An 18902-nucleotide genomic window follows, 5' to 3' on the forward strand; every position below is an offset into this window, starting at 1 on the left:
TACGTCAATACAGCAAAATATCAATAGGTTATGTCCTTATTATATTGCTTCGGTTCTTATTAACATGAAAATTATAATTTGTAAAAAAAAAGGAAGGGATGGGATTCGATCTAGTGTCAAGATAGTGTAAGAACTACTAATCCATCACGCTATCCACCTAACCACGGAAACTACTTTTTGCTTGGTCTCTTTTTCTTAACAAATAAATGCTAATATCAATAGCGCATGTCACTTCCAACCTCAAGACAGAAGATTTCCTCTTTGTTTCTATATTTCCGTACGACATCTTGGTTTACAGAAGCTAATTTATATTTGACAGACAATCTACACACTAGGTTTTAACCAATAAATGCAACATTTTACTCCACTATCCAGTTCTTTGATCCAAATCCTCGACTTCCCTACTGAATTCCCTTCGCAATCGTGCTCTGCTACTGAAAAAATCCCTAGAAATCATGATTGCCAGTATAGACAAAACCGAGCATAACTTCGTTTTTTGCTTATATTTTTATTATTTTATTATATTTTTTGGAAATATCTGCTTAAATGGATTGCTTTCTATTATCTCTACATACTAATAACTGAATTTTACCCATGAACGTAAGGAAAATGGAATAAATGCGAAAAATCGTGAGTTACAGTATACGCGCAATTTTTATTGCGCATGGGAGTACATCTGCCAATGGTGTAACAACAGAGGCTTCTGGTGAGGGAAGTAACACTGATAAAATTAAGATTTTTTACAGTTTCAAACTATAAACAGCAAGAAAATGTACTAAATGCCTAAACTATGTTGAATACGATAGAAAATTTTCTAATTTCTGAGACCAGAAATATCACGCTTCTTGTGTCATCTCGAATTTGAAAATTCACTTCACGTTAGTGGACAACATTAGCCCTCGAAGTTTGATTCCCCAAGTTTCAATCAATAAGAATTTAATTGTTATCGGTATGACTTCCCTCACGAACCGCCTCTGTGACATAGCACGATCGATCATCTCAGTTATGCCATGTCAAGTGTAACGTAACTATGTGCGGTGTGTTGTGTCGAATTATCAAACAGGCGATCGAAAGGATCAGTGAATCTAAATCTATGTTATAAACGTAACCAAGAAAGTCTGTCTCTTTTTTTAGAAGTCTGTGTTCCATTGGCCCCCACACCAGGCCCGTATCCAGGGGGTCTAGGGGGCCGCCCTCCTAAATTTTGGCGGGCTCCCCTAAAATTTTCACGTTAGACTGGCAAATGAACTACAATATGGTTATGAACTATAATATGGTTGCATCGCGCCCCCCCCCCCTACACTTTTGGGCTGGCTACAGGCCTGCCCCACACCGTGAGTTGAATGAGAATGGAGCTAATGCGAGGTTAATTGTTGGTGTGGGTATATCCAACATACTACCTGGTTGTGGCAGTTCAGTTACACCGTAAACTTGCGTAAGGATAGAGTGGACATGGGACCTCCTTACAGAGCGTCATAAGGGCGTATATGCTGTACGAGTTCAAACTCCGATTAAACTCCGTTGCAGCGGAGATATGCCAGATATCCTGGAAGATATACCAGACTTTTGGTGAGGGTATCCTGACTATGCGGACAGTGCAACTGTGGTTTAACAAGTTTAAGAACGGCGACGAAACACTAGAAGACGCAGCAGGTGCCGGAAGACCGATACATTTACAAAATGTAGATCTTCAGGCAGCAATTGAAACGAACAGTGGCCAGACATGTGAGGAACTGGGACTACAATTCAGTGTGAGTGGAGAAACCATTCGGCTAGCACCTTCATCAACTTGGGAAAAACTTCAAGTTGGGTCAATGGTTCCCACATGATTTGGCTCTGGAAGGGTTGGGTAATTACACGTAAAAAAAAGGTTTTCTACGTGATGCGTAAAAACGCGTAATTTACTTAAAATACGTAAAAAAATTAGAAATAGGTCTACAAATTAAAAGAAAATGTTTTACGCGCTGAGCTTTAAAAAATTCTTCCTAAAATTGTGTGGAATCTAGCTGGATTTTGCAAAACTTAATCCGTAAGCATAAACCGGGAATTTTGTATTGGCTTTGTAAAGTAGCATTGTATAATACGGTTTGCACGCGTGACTGTTCAAAACCGATTTCATTATGTTTCATGTTTTAAATCCTCTGTAATCGAAAAAAGTTTTTATGCCACAGAAGCCGTGGGAGAAACTATTGTGCAATACAACAACAATGGTAAGCCTTCGTGGTCTCCATTTGTGACGACTTTCTGCAATCTCAGAAAAGCATCACGAACAAATAGAGGAGTTTCTGTTGGAAAACCTCGGCCCTTCAGGAATAACTAGCTGTCAGCAATATCGGGGAAAATGTGAAAAATTTGAAGCACTTATGAAGAAGGGAATTACAACACCACGCACATTCTGGTATTTCGCTACTCGGCAACATAAGGAGTTGTCTGAATTTGCTATGAAGTTACTGAACATCCTAGCATCTTCAGCACAAATTGAAAGACTTTTATCAAATTGGTCCTTGTCCATAACGTCACAAGGAACCGGCTCAGCTTCGAACGTTCGAAGAAACTACTTCAAATATGCTACACCCTCAAATTACAAGACCACTCAAGTTATGAATATTAGTGTGATTAAGAGTATTGTGTTTGAATTGTACTTAACTAGAATGGAAATGGCGTGTAACATTTTTTAGAATTAAAATAATGGCTAAGTTTTAAATGAAATGATATAATCAGTGTTATTGGAACCAAGTGAAATAATATATTCAGTATTCGAACTAGGAAGAAAGACAAATTGTTTCTTTCCAAAAACAACGAAGAAACAAGTAGTTCAATATTTTGTTGAGTATTTTCTTTAGTTTTGTCTATTTATTATGAGCATGGAAAAGTTCTACATTAAAAATTCAAATGATAGTCAAGTGCTAAGGAAAGTAATATATCTAGTGTTGTTGTTGGACTTGGAAGAAAAGAGCAAAATAAATGAGTTCATTCCGAAAAATGTAGTATAATGTTCTGTTGGATGCTTTTATATTTTTTCAGTTGTGTGTCTTTAAAATGAGAATCTAATAACTTTTACATCAAAAATTCAATATGTCTCAGTGCTAAGTGAAGTGGTATATATAGTGTCGTTGAGACGTGGAAGAAAAACAAATGAGTTTATTCTAAAATTTCAGTATTTCAATATTCTGTTCAGTATTTTTCGTACCAGTTGTGTGTGTGTGTGTGTGTGTGTTAGTGAGTAATATGAAGGTGAAATGAACATAACAGTCGATCTCTTTTTCTTTTCTAATAGAAATTTCAAAGTATACTGAAATGTTTCGAGTTTCATGTTAAAAGCTGCAAAGGTATAACAAGAAATTGTTATAATCAAAAGGTTACTTGATACTTTCAAACATATCCGAACCAACACATATTTTTAATGTATGTGCTTATATGTTGGGTGGTTGTGCTTGTGTGTGTGCTAACAGGTGGAAAGTAGTAGTGAGCCGGCGAGGGGCTATCCAAAATTATCTTTTATTACTATGATTTGTCATGAAATCATTACTTTTAAATATAATGTTCAGAAGATAATAATGTTTTAATGCTTAAATAAGAAAACTAAGCTTACAATATAATCGACTATTCAAAATGATCTTAGTTTTAATGAAAGAAATATATTTTTCTACGTCTGCGTAAAAAACTAATTTTCTACATGACGTATATTACTAGTAAATTACGCGTAATTTATGTAAAATACGTAACAAGTAAATTACCTTGCCAACTCTGGGCTCCGGACCAGAAGGCAACGCGAGCACGAACCTGTGTTTCTTTGCTGTCTCGTCTGAGGAAAGAGCCATTTCTGGACAGAGTGTTGACATGTAATGAGAAGTGAGTACTGTACGAAGCCCCATGGGGACGTCATTATTAATTAGCAACCCAACAACCTGTTCCAAAACAGCCGAAATCAGCAATGTGCAAGAAAATTGTCCTGTGTGTTTGGTGGACTGCTCGCTGCATCGTGGATCGGGAACGGCTACCAGCTGGTCAGAGCATCAATGCAACTGTGTACTGTAAGCAGCTGAACCGTGTTCAAGAAAAAACTCAAAACTCTGGATGCAGCACTTCAGAATCGCAAAGGTATCCTCCTGTTACAGGACAATGCCAAGCCCCACGTGGATATGATGACCTGGGACACCATTCTACGCCTTGGATAGAAAGCACTTTTGCATCCTCCATATTTCTCAGACATTGCACCGTTCGATTATCACCTGTTCCATTCCTTGGACAATCACTGTAAAGGACGCCACTTCAAATCAGTAGTTGAGGTGTAAAATGCATTTGATACCTTCTTCGCTTCATGGCCTACCAAGTTCTACCACAATGTAATCCATGGCCTTCCAGAACGTTGGCAGAAGGTCGTCGATGCTGATGAGGACTATGTTTGATCTTCAAGGTACGTCTTAGTTGACATAATGACGTTTGAAGGTTGTGGCTTGGGTGAAAAAGCGATAGAACTTCCCTGGTTACCTTTATAAAATTTGTTTAAAACCTTAGGGAGTCGTATAGAGAGACGTGCGAAATGTTTTAAATAACATTCGATGATGCATGAATGAGTCTCACAACGATCTTTTAGTGGTTTACAGTTCACAGTCTTAAAGAATATATGTAGAAGGTGATCCCCGATTTGATTCCCCGTCCGTGAGTCGGAATGAGGGGGAAAATTGCATCGTCGGGAGGCTGTGCGGGACATCGCGAAGAACTTTCGCATGGTCATCGGAAAAATTCGGGCCAAGAATTATCACTCATTACCAGATAGACACTCATGTCCCTATCAGCAGGAAGTTGGAAAATGTCATAGAGAGGGAATTGGAGGAAACAACAGGCAATAATTCGACATTCCTGGCCAACATCATCAAAGAGGATGAACTTTGCTTAATGAGCACGAGCCCGAAACAAGTCACCTGGTCCAGCGCCGGATAAAAGTGATACTTATTGATTTCTTTTACATGGTCGGGATCGTTCATCAAGAATTTATTCAACGTTCCCAACCTGTCAATAATTAGGTCAACACAGCTGTGTTACAACCGTTACGCAATTATATTAATCGTAAACGGATGGTCAAGTGAACATCTGGACAATATTCTTTCCACCGTAGCAATGCTCCGCTACACCATTCGGGAAGGCCGTTCAATTATTGGACAAAATTAGCATCCGTCATACACGATCTCCCTATTCGCTGTATCTATCTTCGTGTAACATTTTTTCTGTTTCTTACTCTGAAAATTACCCTTAAAATGGAACGATTTGCAACCATATAGAACAACGAGGAAATAATGATGTATTCTAAAACATTAGTTCCAAGACTGCTTCCAAAGATAAGTAGAATGTTTGAATTGGTTTGTATATGCAGCAAGAAACTAGTTAGAAGAAGACAAGCACGAATAGGTGATACGATGCCATTTTGGTTTTCTTACAGCATTAGTCCAGTAATTAAATGAACAGCCAGCCTTTGTCTTGTATTTGTAGTATAAAGTTCAAGAACGGTGCTTGTATATTTACGGATTTAGATTTCAGCCTTAGCGTTCCTTTTAACAGCGAGGTTGTATGAGACTTGGACTTAAAGCTTAACGTGGAATCCAAACCACTTGAGCATTCACCGGGAATCAAACCCGTGTATACCACCCCAAAGGCGTGTACATTAACCATATAGCCACTAATGAGCTTTTCATATATGCGGATCCAGGATTTAGACTGCGAATTAAAAATATTAATGAGTTGTTTTGCTCATTGTACAGTAAAGGAGATTACAGTGAGTCAGTGGAAGAGTGCTCATCTATGGTGTGAGGATCCGTGGTTCGATCCCAAACTATGTAATGCTATGGAGACTAACATCATGCTTGTGCGATTTCCCAGGATTCTCCTGTCTTCCCCAATATTCTCATTCCACCAAATATTTCACCATCACTACAGTACTTCCATTAATTATTCCAAGCTTCCATTATACGTAACAAGTAAAAGGAATGCCAGGATTAAAATATGACATACAATTGAAATACAAACCTTACCATTACACAATGTACTACACGTACGCAAACTTCCAAGCTAAGATAGAGCTTGCATACGTTTGCTTCTTATTCTAAACGAGTTCAATGTTACTCGATAAAACCTTTTATGAGCCTTAAGCTATTTAACTCTAGCATCATTTACATCCCATGCAGTCGTTCTTTCAGAAAAAGTGTCCCGGGGAGGCACACTTAGTATTCCGGGGAGGCACTACTGGTACTATTCTATTTATTATTATATTATAGACATATTCTTTTGGTCTCCTCCAAAGAAGTAGTGCCTCCCCCCTAAAAAATAAAACATGTCTGGAAGAAACACTGATCCCATGGAACGATTAAATTGGGTCATTTTGACCCATGCATGTTTCCTGTAAACAAATTGGGTTGTTTATTTTTAAAGAATAGAGACAACATTTGTTATTCGTAAATACTTATTTACAAATTTACATCGAGTTTCGCATTACATAATGTTTCCTTTACTAGTAAGGCCAATTGAACGTAGCACATACACAAAAGAAAAGTTCTTAGAATGTGGGTCATTGTGACCTGATCTTGGCTGTAAAATCAAACAACTTTGTACAACATGCAGAGAAACAAGTAATGGCGGAAATCAAGGTGTATTGAATGTCTGAAGCTCGCTTACAGTAATTTATGAAATTGTATCTTAGTCTATATCTTGGACTGTTGTTTTATGCTTATGGAGCTCTTCTTTCCAATTACAGATCTATTGTATACTGTGCGTGATATCACAATACCAAGAATATTTAGCAGGGAGGGGGACAGCGGATGATGAATTTCTTCGGAGGGTAAGTATTATATACGTGCTAATATTTATACACTTTACTTAACCAATAAGCTTTACAGGTTGATTATAAATTATTCATCGGGTTTGAGCGGACAGTATATCCCTACTAGTGGTAGTAAAGGCACATACAGTGTGTTTTGGGCATGACTCCAAAAGTAAAAACTTAAACTGTCGGGAGATCTATTAGGCCACGGTTCAGCACATCACCCAATCCAATGGTGTGCAAGTTCTTCGTATAGGTAGCGACGCACTTTAATACGCTAATATTGCGATGTCCTATCCTTAATGCACCATCTCAGAATGTTTTGGGGTTCTGGAAGTGAAGTTGCAAACTGTCTACTATTTGCACGCTGTACGATGACAACGGGAAAATACTTTTCATATTCCAAGTCACAAAATGCTTTTCGGGGTATAGACGTCGTTTCAAAAACTAGGCTTGTGCTACCATCTGTCGCCATAAGCCAAAATTACGAATGTAATTCTTAAAGCGATACAAATGATCTATAACCATCCTGTATATCCGAATAGCGCAACGAAGGTGAGCATATGTTTGATTATAAAGATATTGCATGGGTATAAGTCGTATGCTCTCGTATACGTTCTATTACGTCCCCGATTTTAGGCTAAAGGAAGACAGCTGACTCCGTTAACCGAAAGGACATAATCGCGAGACGTTAAACGACAGCTCGTGTGTAAACAACAAAAATCATATCTATTACCTTATAGTGTACCAATTGGTATAACATGGGATAAAATGGGAATTCTTTAAAATATAGAGTGTATCAAAAAGAACTTTACAACTTTGAAAACTCTTATTGATTTATTTATTTATCTTACAGACGTGGTTTTGGTGATATTTTGTAGCAAAATACATCAAGTTTTGACTCACGTAGTACACTAGTTCAGAAACAAGCCACCGCAAGCGCTAGTGGCAGTTGCAGCAAAGATGGCTGCTTTTACTGGTCCCGAGTCTACTTGCTGTGAGTTTTGGTTTGGAGAATCCAAGTCTGCAACAACTGTGCAACGTAATTTTCGTACAAAGTATGGTAAAGATGCTTCCAGTAAGCTTACTACTTATCAGTGTTAAAAATGTTTTATTGAAACTGGATGTTTGGTAAGACACAACAAATCTTCAGGTTTGAAGACGTTGTAGAGCAAGTGTGACCAGATATGATGTGTGCCACATCACTAATTGAAGCCACATTGAGCCTCTTTAGGTATAGGGTCTAACGTAAAACAAAAAGAAAAAAGATTGATATGTTTTGGTACAAAATGATACCGAAACCATGTCTGTAAGCTAAATAAATCAATATGAGTTTTCAAAGTTGTAAAATCCTTTTTGGTACACCCTGTATAAATGAGCCCTTTAACAATGATTCAGCGACTCCTAATCAAGTAAAAGTATTGAAACTCTTTCACAATAATATATCCTCTTATTTTTGCGTATGGAACTCAATATACTAAATTACTTTATAATTATTATATTGTCTTATTTCCGTGTGTTTATGGCAATGCATATATGTGACTAACTAATTCTATGGTCTATGGAACCCGAAGCTTCAATGTCGCAGTCACAGAAGCTCTCCTTTGACATCTGTCCTTAGCCAACTGGATCCAGTTTTCATATTTCTGCAAGACCCATCTCAATATTGCTCTCCTATCTACTTCTAAGTATTCCTAATAGCTCATTTCCAATTGGATTTCAAGTTAAAAACTTGAAAGCATTCCTACTCTCTTCCATTCAGGCTACATGATCTGCCCACCTGAACCTTCTAGCCTTAATGTCATAAACAATATTCGGTAAGTGGCATAAATTATGTAGTTCCTCATTATAGGATTTCCGTCATTTCCCATTCCTGTTCCTCTTGCGTCTGAATATTTGCGTCAGGATTTTGTTTACAAATACTTTCAAACTGCGTTTTCCCTTCAAAGTAAGCGACTATTTTTCGAACCATGCAGTACAACAGGCATAATTATAGTTTTATATATTTTATTTTTGAATTCGTCAACAGAATTCCCGAAGAAGAAAGAATTTTAAGTGATATTTCTTGCTTTCAATTGACATTTAATTTCTTTGTGCTTACGGTTTTAGTCTGTTAACGTTAATCGTGCATATTAAAAAGTGTCTACTTTGCCAAAAGTTTTACTTCATACTGTATTTAACGTACCGACAATTTGCAGTATTAATTTATATATATATATAACTTTCATAAATATTGAATTTTTATATTTCGTTCCCCTGAATCAAGCAAATGCGCTGTCGCCATTATTATTCAACTCTAGCCTGCAAGCTATAAGGAAAATCAAAGATAACAACCAGGGCCTAGGGCTGAATGGTATTCATTAGGTTATGGTGTATGCTGATTATGTAAATATAATAGAGGATGATAGAACAACAGAAAGAAATGCAGAGGTCTTATTAAACGCTTGCAGGAACATGGGTTTAAAAGTAAATGCAGAGAAAACTAAATACATAGAAGTTAGCCGGGATCGTAATACTGCAAATTATGGATGCGTTAAAGTATCAAATACTACCTTTGATAAAATTGATACTCTCAAATATCTAGGACTAATATTAATAGACCAAAGCAATATTCACAAAGAAATCAAAAGCATGGAATTCGTGTTATCATGCAGTTCAAAATCTTTTGTCGTCGCAAATTCTGTCGATAAATGTGAAGCTTAAAACATATAAACCGATAATCATGCCTGTTGTTCTGTATGGTTACGAAACATGGTCGTTTACTCTGAGGGAAGAATGCAAACTGAAAGTGTCTGAGAACAAGACCCGGAGACGAATATTCGGATCCAAGAGGGACGGTAATGGGAAATAGTGGAAACTTCATAACGAGGAATTGCACAATTTATACCGTTTACCAAACATTGTTAGGGTCATCAAGTCTAGGAGGTTTAGGTGAGCAGGTCATGTAGCTGTGATAGAAGAAAGTAGAAACGCTTTCAAAGTCTTGACTGGAAGACCAATCGTAAAACGATCATTAGGTAAATCTAGATGCAGATGGGAGGACTATGTTAAGATGGATCTCGCAGAAATAGGAATATAAAGTAGAAGTTGGATCCAGTTGACTAAGGATAGAAGACAATGGAAAGCTTTTGTAAAAGCGGCATTGAACCTCCGGGTTTCAAAGGGCATAGAGTTAGTTAGTTATATTTGGCTCTATTAAATGTCTACAATTAAATTCAAATCTCTCCCCATAATTTGAAACGCAGAAAAGTTGTAACATTGTATAGAGCTCGATGTAAAGTTTTGTTTCTTTCTCATTAACTTTTTAGAGTGTTCTCTACAGTTTATTAAGGACATTATGACTTTTTTTCTTTGAACAGGAAGAAACAGATTTAACCTCAAACCAAGGCACAGAATAAATGAAATTAAATTAAATGAAATTTGTTCGTGTGGAAGTTTATTTGAAAGGGAAAAAGAAATGTAAATCTGTCCCTCTCAGACTTATATTCAACTTTCCTTTCACACAAAATAATATTTTTGTCTTTTCTCTTCTTTTTCCTTTCTTTTTTTTAAAAAAAATTAATTTTAATGATTGTTTTGTTTGTGTAATTAATATGAAAGTAACTGGTTTCATTTCGTAATTTCTGAAGGTTATTTGGAAACAGTACCTCTTTCTTTTTTATTTCTATATGAAAAGATTTATTCTGCAAATACTGGCAATTAAACTATTCATCGTTAAACAGAGCACAAATATATATCTATATCTATATATATATATATATATATATTCTTCTCAATAAAGTATACAGCCTCCCAAGAAGTCAGTGATTTGAACATAAGTGAATTCATCATACTTTCTTGAATAGATCACTTAATTTTAATTTGATTTTACAAGTCAATGACTCAACATTTCTGGTTTGTTTGTTCGACTACCTCTGTGAAAGTTACCTAAACTTTTACATTGGTTTATGTTCAGTTTTCTTCATGACTTTTTGTGCGTGTTTTGATACACAAGGCAAACAGTTAATTAGACAAGTCTCTATAACTTATTAATACTCTACAACACTGAATTAGGAATCCTGCGAGTTCAACACCTATGTACATTCAACATCATTGAGCTGCTTACATAGTTTTGCTTCTGTCCAAAGACGGGTTGTGTCCTTTTTACCTGACGTAATGAGGCAGGACCACTAGAGGAGACCGGTCATTTTCTTACTCATGTTGTCCAAGCAGATAAATGAACAATTGCAAATTATGGCGCGGGAAAGTAAGAGTGCGCTGATAATTAAGATTGGAGGCTACCACAAGCACTTAAAAATGAAATCTTTCATTTTAACGCCACACAATTATTCCCTTTAGACTAAGAGAGATGGATGATTATTAAAGCAAGTGAATGATGAAAAGTGGAAGGAAACGAAGTAACCCAGAGAACCCACGGACACGATGTTGTCCACCAGAAACTTACTTGGCTGTGGATCGAACCAAGGACCCCACGCACCAGAGATAAGTGTTCTACCACTGAGCCACCGCGTCCCACCACGTGCGTGTGACTGTGTAATCATGACTTTGTTTTATAAACAGTAACTTGCAAACATTATTTAATATTCCTTCTATGGATACCCTTACTTCTTATAATGTCAAAATTATATCTTTAGTCTAACATTCCTGTGTTATCTGAGCACCAAACTCATGTTAGTTTAAAGAGAACGGATCATTAAATGTAGATGAAAGATTACGGAAGAATTCATTTAAAGCTCACATGGTCTATAATAACCGTTTACAACTGGATGTTCTGTAAAGTCACAGTGTGCTATCCCAATTCTTAGCAAATCATACAGAGAGAAGAATCAACAGACAAAAAGCCTGATCCTGATAAAATAACAATGGGGAGAGACAAACAAGAGCATCAATGGTTTGGCAGATAAAATAGTTGTATATCTATGAGTACCCGTACATTGCAAATAAATTCCGTTCTCTATTTCGTCCCCTTTCCTAATTTGCTTTATCTATCTCTGTCCTTTCTCCAATTCTGCATATGCGTGCTTCTACCTTAAACATTATTATCCAATTGGAAAGCACTGCTGAATACCCTTCGAAACAGGAGTGAGAACACTTTACCCTGACTCTTATAGCTGTTATAATGCGAAGTTAATCCGAGACTATTTTTACAATTCGAATCCGAGGGAGGAGTAGTGTGTACAGTGGGAACTAGTAACTGTATCCTGTTACTGGTAGATGGCAGTTACTTTGCGCGCCAGAGAAAAGCATAAAATCAGTTGCAATTTACATAGGACTTCAGTCACAACATGCTAATGAGACATAGAGTGTAAGACATTTGAATGGTGAAAACGCATCAAATATGAACGTGCATCTGTCACTGACGATCCCAGGCGTCGTCGATCCCAGCGCCCAGCAGTCATTCTTGAGAAAATTTAGTATTATAAACAGATTGTCATTAACAGTCGTCCACTCGAGAATTTTCTTATCTGGTGCAGGAAATGGAAATTAACTGTCAATTCAGAGAAAACACAAACCATTGTTTTCCTTCCACCTAAACGTCGAACTAAAGTACGCCGAAATCCAGCTAATCTTTCTATATCAGTTGACGGGCATTTACTTCGACCAAGCGCCTCCGCTACGTATCTTGATGTGGTATTCGATACCAAACTCACCTGGAAGCCTCACTTTCAAAAACTGGCGCAAAAAGCATCAATTAGATTAAATCTTCTACGCCGCCTTACGGGCACAACTTGGGGACTAAGTGCGGATGTCTTACTAAAGACATACAAGGTTTTTCTCAGACCTCTTTTCACCTTTGGTCACATTGCCTGGTGTCACGCTTCATCTAAACTCTACGAGAAGTTAGCAGTTATGGAACGCCATGTTATTCGCTTTGCATATCGGATTCGCTTACCATATCCAAACTACATGACCTACGAACACATAGACTTTCCAGCCATTTTCGATCATCTTGCTACATTCCGATCAAGATACATTCAGTCACGCATTACCAATGCTCATCCACTCTATCTGGACACTTTAAGACTTGACACCATTACAGATGTTCCATTTCGATACCAGCACTCACCCCTCAATATACTCACCACACTGTATGTTAAGACAACAAACTTGGACGCCGCAGAGACAGCCATATTTGACATTTACGTCGTCAGAGATCATATACCTCATATTTTTCCATTTTAGCACATGTTCTTCACTCATCACTAGCATTGGGCTATCATTACGTCTTACATCAGTCTCGAGTCGCCCCGAGACAGAAGATATAACCATCATGAGTCAACTAATGTTCCCAATGTGTTTGTGACGTCAATACACTTCATATCATTATCATATCTGCTTATATATACATATATATATATATATATATATATATATATATATATATATATATATATTGTATACCTTGTTACATGTATACTTTAATTATATTATATTTGTATATTTGCAACATTAGTATGATATCTTGCACTACCTTATATATATTGTTTTGTTTTCAACACTAATTTCACGTCGAGTTTTCTTCTTTTCTCAATTTATTGTTTTTTTTTGTATTACACTTAGACCATCTATTGTACCTGTATTAGCAACACTAATACGTATTGAAACCTATGCCAAAGAGAGGGCGTAGCCCTCTAATGGCTGGGGTTAGTCTGTGTGATACGAAGTCAAATATGATTATATAAACAAAAATAGATGATTAAAGAAATTTCCTAAACCTAATCCCTTACCTTTACAATAAATAAATAAATAAATAAATAAATAACAGTCGTCGAATAACATTCCGTGAATTTGTAAAGGTGTGTAATTTTTGGTTAGAAAAAGTAAACACAATCATTCATTAGGCGTTTGTATTTATTGTTTCGCAAAGTTAGTACATGTTGAATTCTAAAACGGCTTTTCCCTTTCTGAACGACTCAGACGAGTTAAAATATGGATTGAACTGAAGGACCGCCATATTGTTTCCACCTCTTTGAGACCCTTAAAGAATTCCCCGAAGGTCAAGACTTGAATAGTGATGACGACGTAAAGCAGACTATCCTAGAATGATTCAGACGTACTCACAAATCTAAGGAATATGGGAAAATGTATAATTGTAGCGGGCGGCTATGTGGAAAAGTAGATGCACATTCCACTCCTTAACACGTTTGCTGCGTCACGGGACACCGGTAGCTCGTGCGATACGTCGATTCTGTGCGGTGCCGTTTTATGCATTATATTACCCCTGTACGTTTGTGTATTTTCATTTTTACAGATTTTTAACATTACTAGCATCCACGCGCTACACGAGTCAACGGTGACGCGTCCTGCGTTGGCGTAATGTAGCTTCAGATACTATCAACAGATGGCTGAAGTGTGAATTTGAAATACCGTGTCGTCATCTGTGGAGAAAAGCTGAAAGTAAGATCTGTACAGGAGTCACTGCTGACTCGTAACACACCGACGGACAACTCTTGAACGAGACACACGGAAACTCGTATAGCACTGAGATCTAAATAGTTTTACACTGCCGCAGCGAACGTGTTAATATATGTATATTTGCAAAAATAAATCCCAAATTGATTGAACTAGGTATAAACGGCATTTAAGACCATTCCGGATTCATTCCTAGGAATAAACCACCTTTCTGATTTTTTTAAATGATAAATGAGTTATGTCATATTATAAGGTTATGAGTAAATAATGTGTTTGTAAAATATGAACAAAATCGTCTGAGTCGTTTTGGAGAAATTTGTCTGAAAAGAATTTACACTTAAGGATAAACTACCCTTCCTGGGATTTTCCCAGATAAATAGCTTATACTACAGTATAGGTTTGTTGATATAATATTGATTTATGAACTATAAGCAAAATTCTTTCAGCTGGTTTCGAGAAACTTGCAGTTATTTATTTTCACCCTCGAAAATTCGAAAAAAAACTAAAGAGTCTTAAATAAATCTTAAGTTCAAAATTTAGTTTCGATACGTTGAACGGTATCGTTTCTGCAGGAGTGAACATATTTACAGGATGATTAGAAAAAAACGAGAAATTTTTAAAAAAAATAAATAATTTCATGAAAACAAATTTTTAAAAATATATAAATATAAAAAATATAAAATATAAAATAGTAAAAATAATGCTATTTTAGAAAACATACAGTACAATTTTGGTAACCGGTGGTCACTGGCCAACTGGTCACTAGTTTGGCCAGTGGTCACCGGTTTGGCAGTGCCACCAGTTAGTATTTGGTACAAAAATGATTAACATCCTCTTAGGTATTGATCAACACTAATATAATCTCCCCATGACTTACGGTTACCTAGATATGGCTTCTTAAATCTCCCGAAATCGGAATTTTTTGGCCAATGTATCGGGAACGGTAAGTAAGTAAGAGATGTAAGAGATGATATTGGCATTGATTTGGCCAGTGACCACCGGTTACTAAACTTGCACTGTATGTATTCTAAGATAAAATAGTATTATTTTTACTATTAAGTGCGACAAATATTTAATATATATATATATATATATATATATATATATATATATATATATATATATATATATATATTCATGAAATTATTAAATTTTCAAAATTTCCATTGTTTTTTTTAATCATACTATACATCAGGATGAATAAACAAATACAAAGGTAGGCATCTAATTATCCCTTTTTCGGCATATAGAAGCCATGAAACAAGTAAATTCTTTGTAATCTTTCCTTCTTTTCACGATCACCCCTTTCGTCGTTCGAAAATAAATTTTAGGATTTAAGCTGTAGATTTCTGGGGTTTCGACACCTAAGGCCATTTAGCCCGTCACGATTTGAGGGATAACGTCCCTCGGCGTGCACACAATCCGGGCAAAGGGAAGGAAGAAAGGAAGGAAGCGGCCTGGGACCTATAAGTTAGGTACCACCCCGGCATTTGCCTGGTGTGAATGAGGAAAACCCAGGAAAACCTCATTCAGGGTGGTGTAACCACTCCGTGTTCGAGTCTCTGTTCGTGGTTCATGGTCCTACCAATAAGTATTTTCCTAATACCTGAACTTACCTGGATAGGACGATGAAGGACCTCTCCAAGAAGGGGTTACAAATTGCTTCCAAATCGCTCGTCGGTCTCAATGATGAGACAAGCATTAGGCTCCGGGAGGTTCGGGTGTCTCATCTCGAAAACCTCACGGACGATCAGACGGCCATCCAGACCATAACGCACGCAAACATCACTCACACAAACAACGAAAACACTCTGGATTAAATAACGCTATACTTATTTATTAGAATGCTATGATATAAAAACAAATAACGAAGAGGAAGGAACACAACACTGAACACAGAATATTTATAATAATTTTCATCACCAAAATCACACTTTGCCTTTCTAATGCACTGTAGCCCTTTATATATATATATACAGTGTGCGAATTAGATAACCTATATTGGGGGGGATAAAATTAGGCCAAAGGACATAGTCTGAAGGTTCAAATTTCAAAATGAGACAATAAATGCCTTACCCCAAATATATATATATATATATATATATATATATATATATATATATATATATATATATATATATATATATATATGTGTGTGTGTGTGTGTGTGTGTGTGTGTGTGGCATGTGTAATAAATAAGAGATTTATTAATTTAATAAATCTACCGACAATAACTATGCACATATATATTGTGTGACATACACACACCCCACTAAACCTTTCTGAACGTGTTTTAATGTTGTACTCACTCTTGTCCCCGTAGCTCTCTAAGATTTATTTAGTTAATAATTCGGCTCGAGCGATAGCCATGATCACAAGCATATGTTAATTTTTCCACTCATATTGAAAGCTTCCACTTTGCATTAATACATACAGGTTGCGAAAAAAAACCTACTTCAGTCTTGTGAAAACCACTAAAATTATCAGTTAAACCGGACATTTTTTTTTAAGAAAATCTAGATATTAGCCTATCAAATAAGAAATGGATTGTTGCTGGTCCCGATTTCTCACACCAAGGTCAAATCGAAGGCCAAATATTTAAAATCTCTCAATTCAAATTTCGAGCTTGTGCTTCTACTTCCCGCTAAAGCTGTGCTCATCACGACTTTTTTTCTCCAAATATCGATTCCGTGATGGGCACGGAAAGTCAACACTTAAAAATTACTTTACTGTTAGGTTGAAGATGAGTTGATTCACTATGGGCTACGTTATTCAAACAAAGTAAAACATTACACTGAAGTTTTTCAGACAACATTAATTGCGTGGACAGCAAACTGTACAGCGAAAAGATGGAAAAATGACGGGTTAACTTAAAAAAAAAAAAAAAAAAACGCTCCAGTTGAAATGCTTATACAGACACGGACAATGACACGGAGAACCAGTCGTATTAACAAATGATGAAACAAATCTTGAATTATTCGCTTATTCACCTAAAAATCACCTTCATTAACATGTCTGCTCACTAGGAGAGTATCCCCCAGCGTGTACGTTAACATATACTTACGAGAGAATACCTATATCTCAGATTAGAGTACAGTTTCAAAAGTTCATTTCCGTAAACTGTAAAAGCAGTGATTACTATGCTAATTATCACAAATTAAAAGCAACTTTTGAGTTGCATACACACAACCTACTAGGGAATGAAGACCATGTGCTAACAAAGAGTACACTGGAAAATGAAATAACATGTTATAACAAAAATTAAAATAAGATGATAATCGATACAAATATAGAGGATGAATATGACATATCCGAACTTCGCCAAGTATGGTAGAAGGAGCTATTTGTTTACTTCTTCTTGGCCAACCGCTAAGAACATTTATAAATCTATATGTGGCTTTGTTATACGCAATTAGTACATTCAAATTCACAAACGATGACGAACTGAAGGGTACGAAGGTACAGTTGCAAGTAACAACCGTAGTCATAATAATATAGTTCTACTAAACAACGTTGAAAATAGTGGGTAATTAGGTGGTAAGTAGAAATGACCAAAACTGAACAGTTTACATCGATCATTTCGAAATACAGCTAGATTAAATTTACAAGAAATAACAAAAATAAGTGAAATTTGGAGTTATACTAAGCATAGTTTGAGGGGTAAAGCGAGCATCCCCGGTGGGGATACTTCAGTTGACTTCTTTGGGGGGGAACAAAATGTGATTGAGGGGGAAAATCAATTCACACCATTGACGCACTTGGGGGATTAGCACTGGGGGAAAAGTTGCCTCGACAATCCCATGAGGAATCCAGTTGCTGCGCCAAACAATCCTGAAGCGTAAAGATGAGTCTTCCAAATTAAAAAGAAAAAGTAGAATGCTGATGTTGGAGGACGCGTATATAACTGACATACACGCACAAGGTCTGCGGACCTGGGACTTCACTGGTTGGGGCTAGCCGTAAGAAAACGTCCTTCGCCGGCTAATAGCTTGTGCCGCTTAACACAGAATCATACTTGATTCCCGAAGCAACGTGCGTGGTGACTGCTTCTAAACCTGGAGTCAAACTCCCTGAGCACCAAAGCTGAAGGTACGGGCTGCAATGTTCGACTGAAAAGTGTTGGCAGTTCATTCCAAAAACCACTCAGTTAAATCACCTGTGTGCACATGCAAACAGAATACGGAAAATAATTTATGTCAAGTGCCCACAATGGACGAGACACTGCGATAACTCGGACGTGAGAAAGTACAGATAAGGGACTGCAAAACCAACGCAACCGGCGTCACTCTGGTCACTTGAATACCTGTTCTGGTCTAATCTGCTCTAATCTATTGCAATGTTTCATAAGCGATTAAAGAAAGCACTTAATTCAGTTCCCAGTAACTATAGAATATATACTGTGCATATAAGTCAGGGAGAAACACTCAAATGGTTCGTCACTAACTGAAATGTTCTCACCAAAAGCAATGTTTTGAATATATATATGAAAAAGCGATGAAAGGCTTCTTTGTCCAGTTGTGTGGGAAAGAAGCAATTCCCACCGAAGAAAGAACTTATATCCGTCGCAGAATAAAGTACAAATCGAAAATAATAATCACTGTCTTTACGGAATATACAGGGCGTCCACAAAAAATACTTCTATAACCTGGTGGCGGTTATAGTGGCTGGCCTGAAA

General features: G+C 36.8%; 1 protein-coding gene across 2 annotated transcripts in view; it reads left to right on the plus strand.

Moving 5' to 3' along the window:
• The window catches only part of LOC145662381 (uncharacterized), a 174644-nt gene that overhangs the window by 113552 nt on the left and 42190 nt on the right, over positions 1–18902 (plus strand). For both annotated transcript variants that reach the window (XM_081727900.1, XM_081727901.1), the window contains exon 7: positions 6749–6832. In XM_081727900.1, coding sequence (XP_081584026.1) covers positions 6749–6832 — 84 coding nt within the window. The remainder of the gene's footprint in view (positions 1–6748; positions 6833–18902) is intronic.

Source organism: Thermobia domestica, chromosome 10 (genome assembly GCF_964235325.1).
Source record: "Thermobia domestica chromosome 10, izTheDome1.hap1.1, whole genome shotgun sequence".
Taxonomy (NCBI): Eukaryota; Metazoa; Arthropoda; class Insecta; order Zygentoma; family Lepismatidae; genus Thermobia; species Thermobia domestica.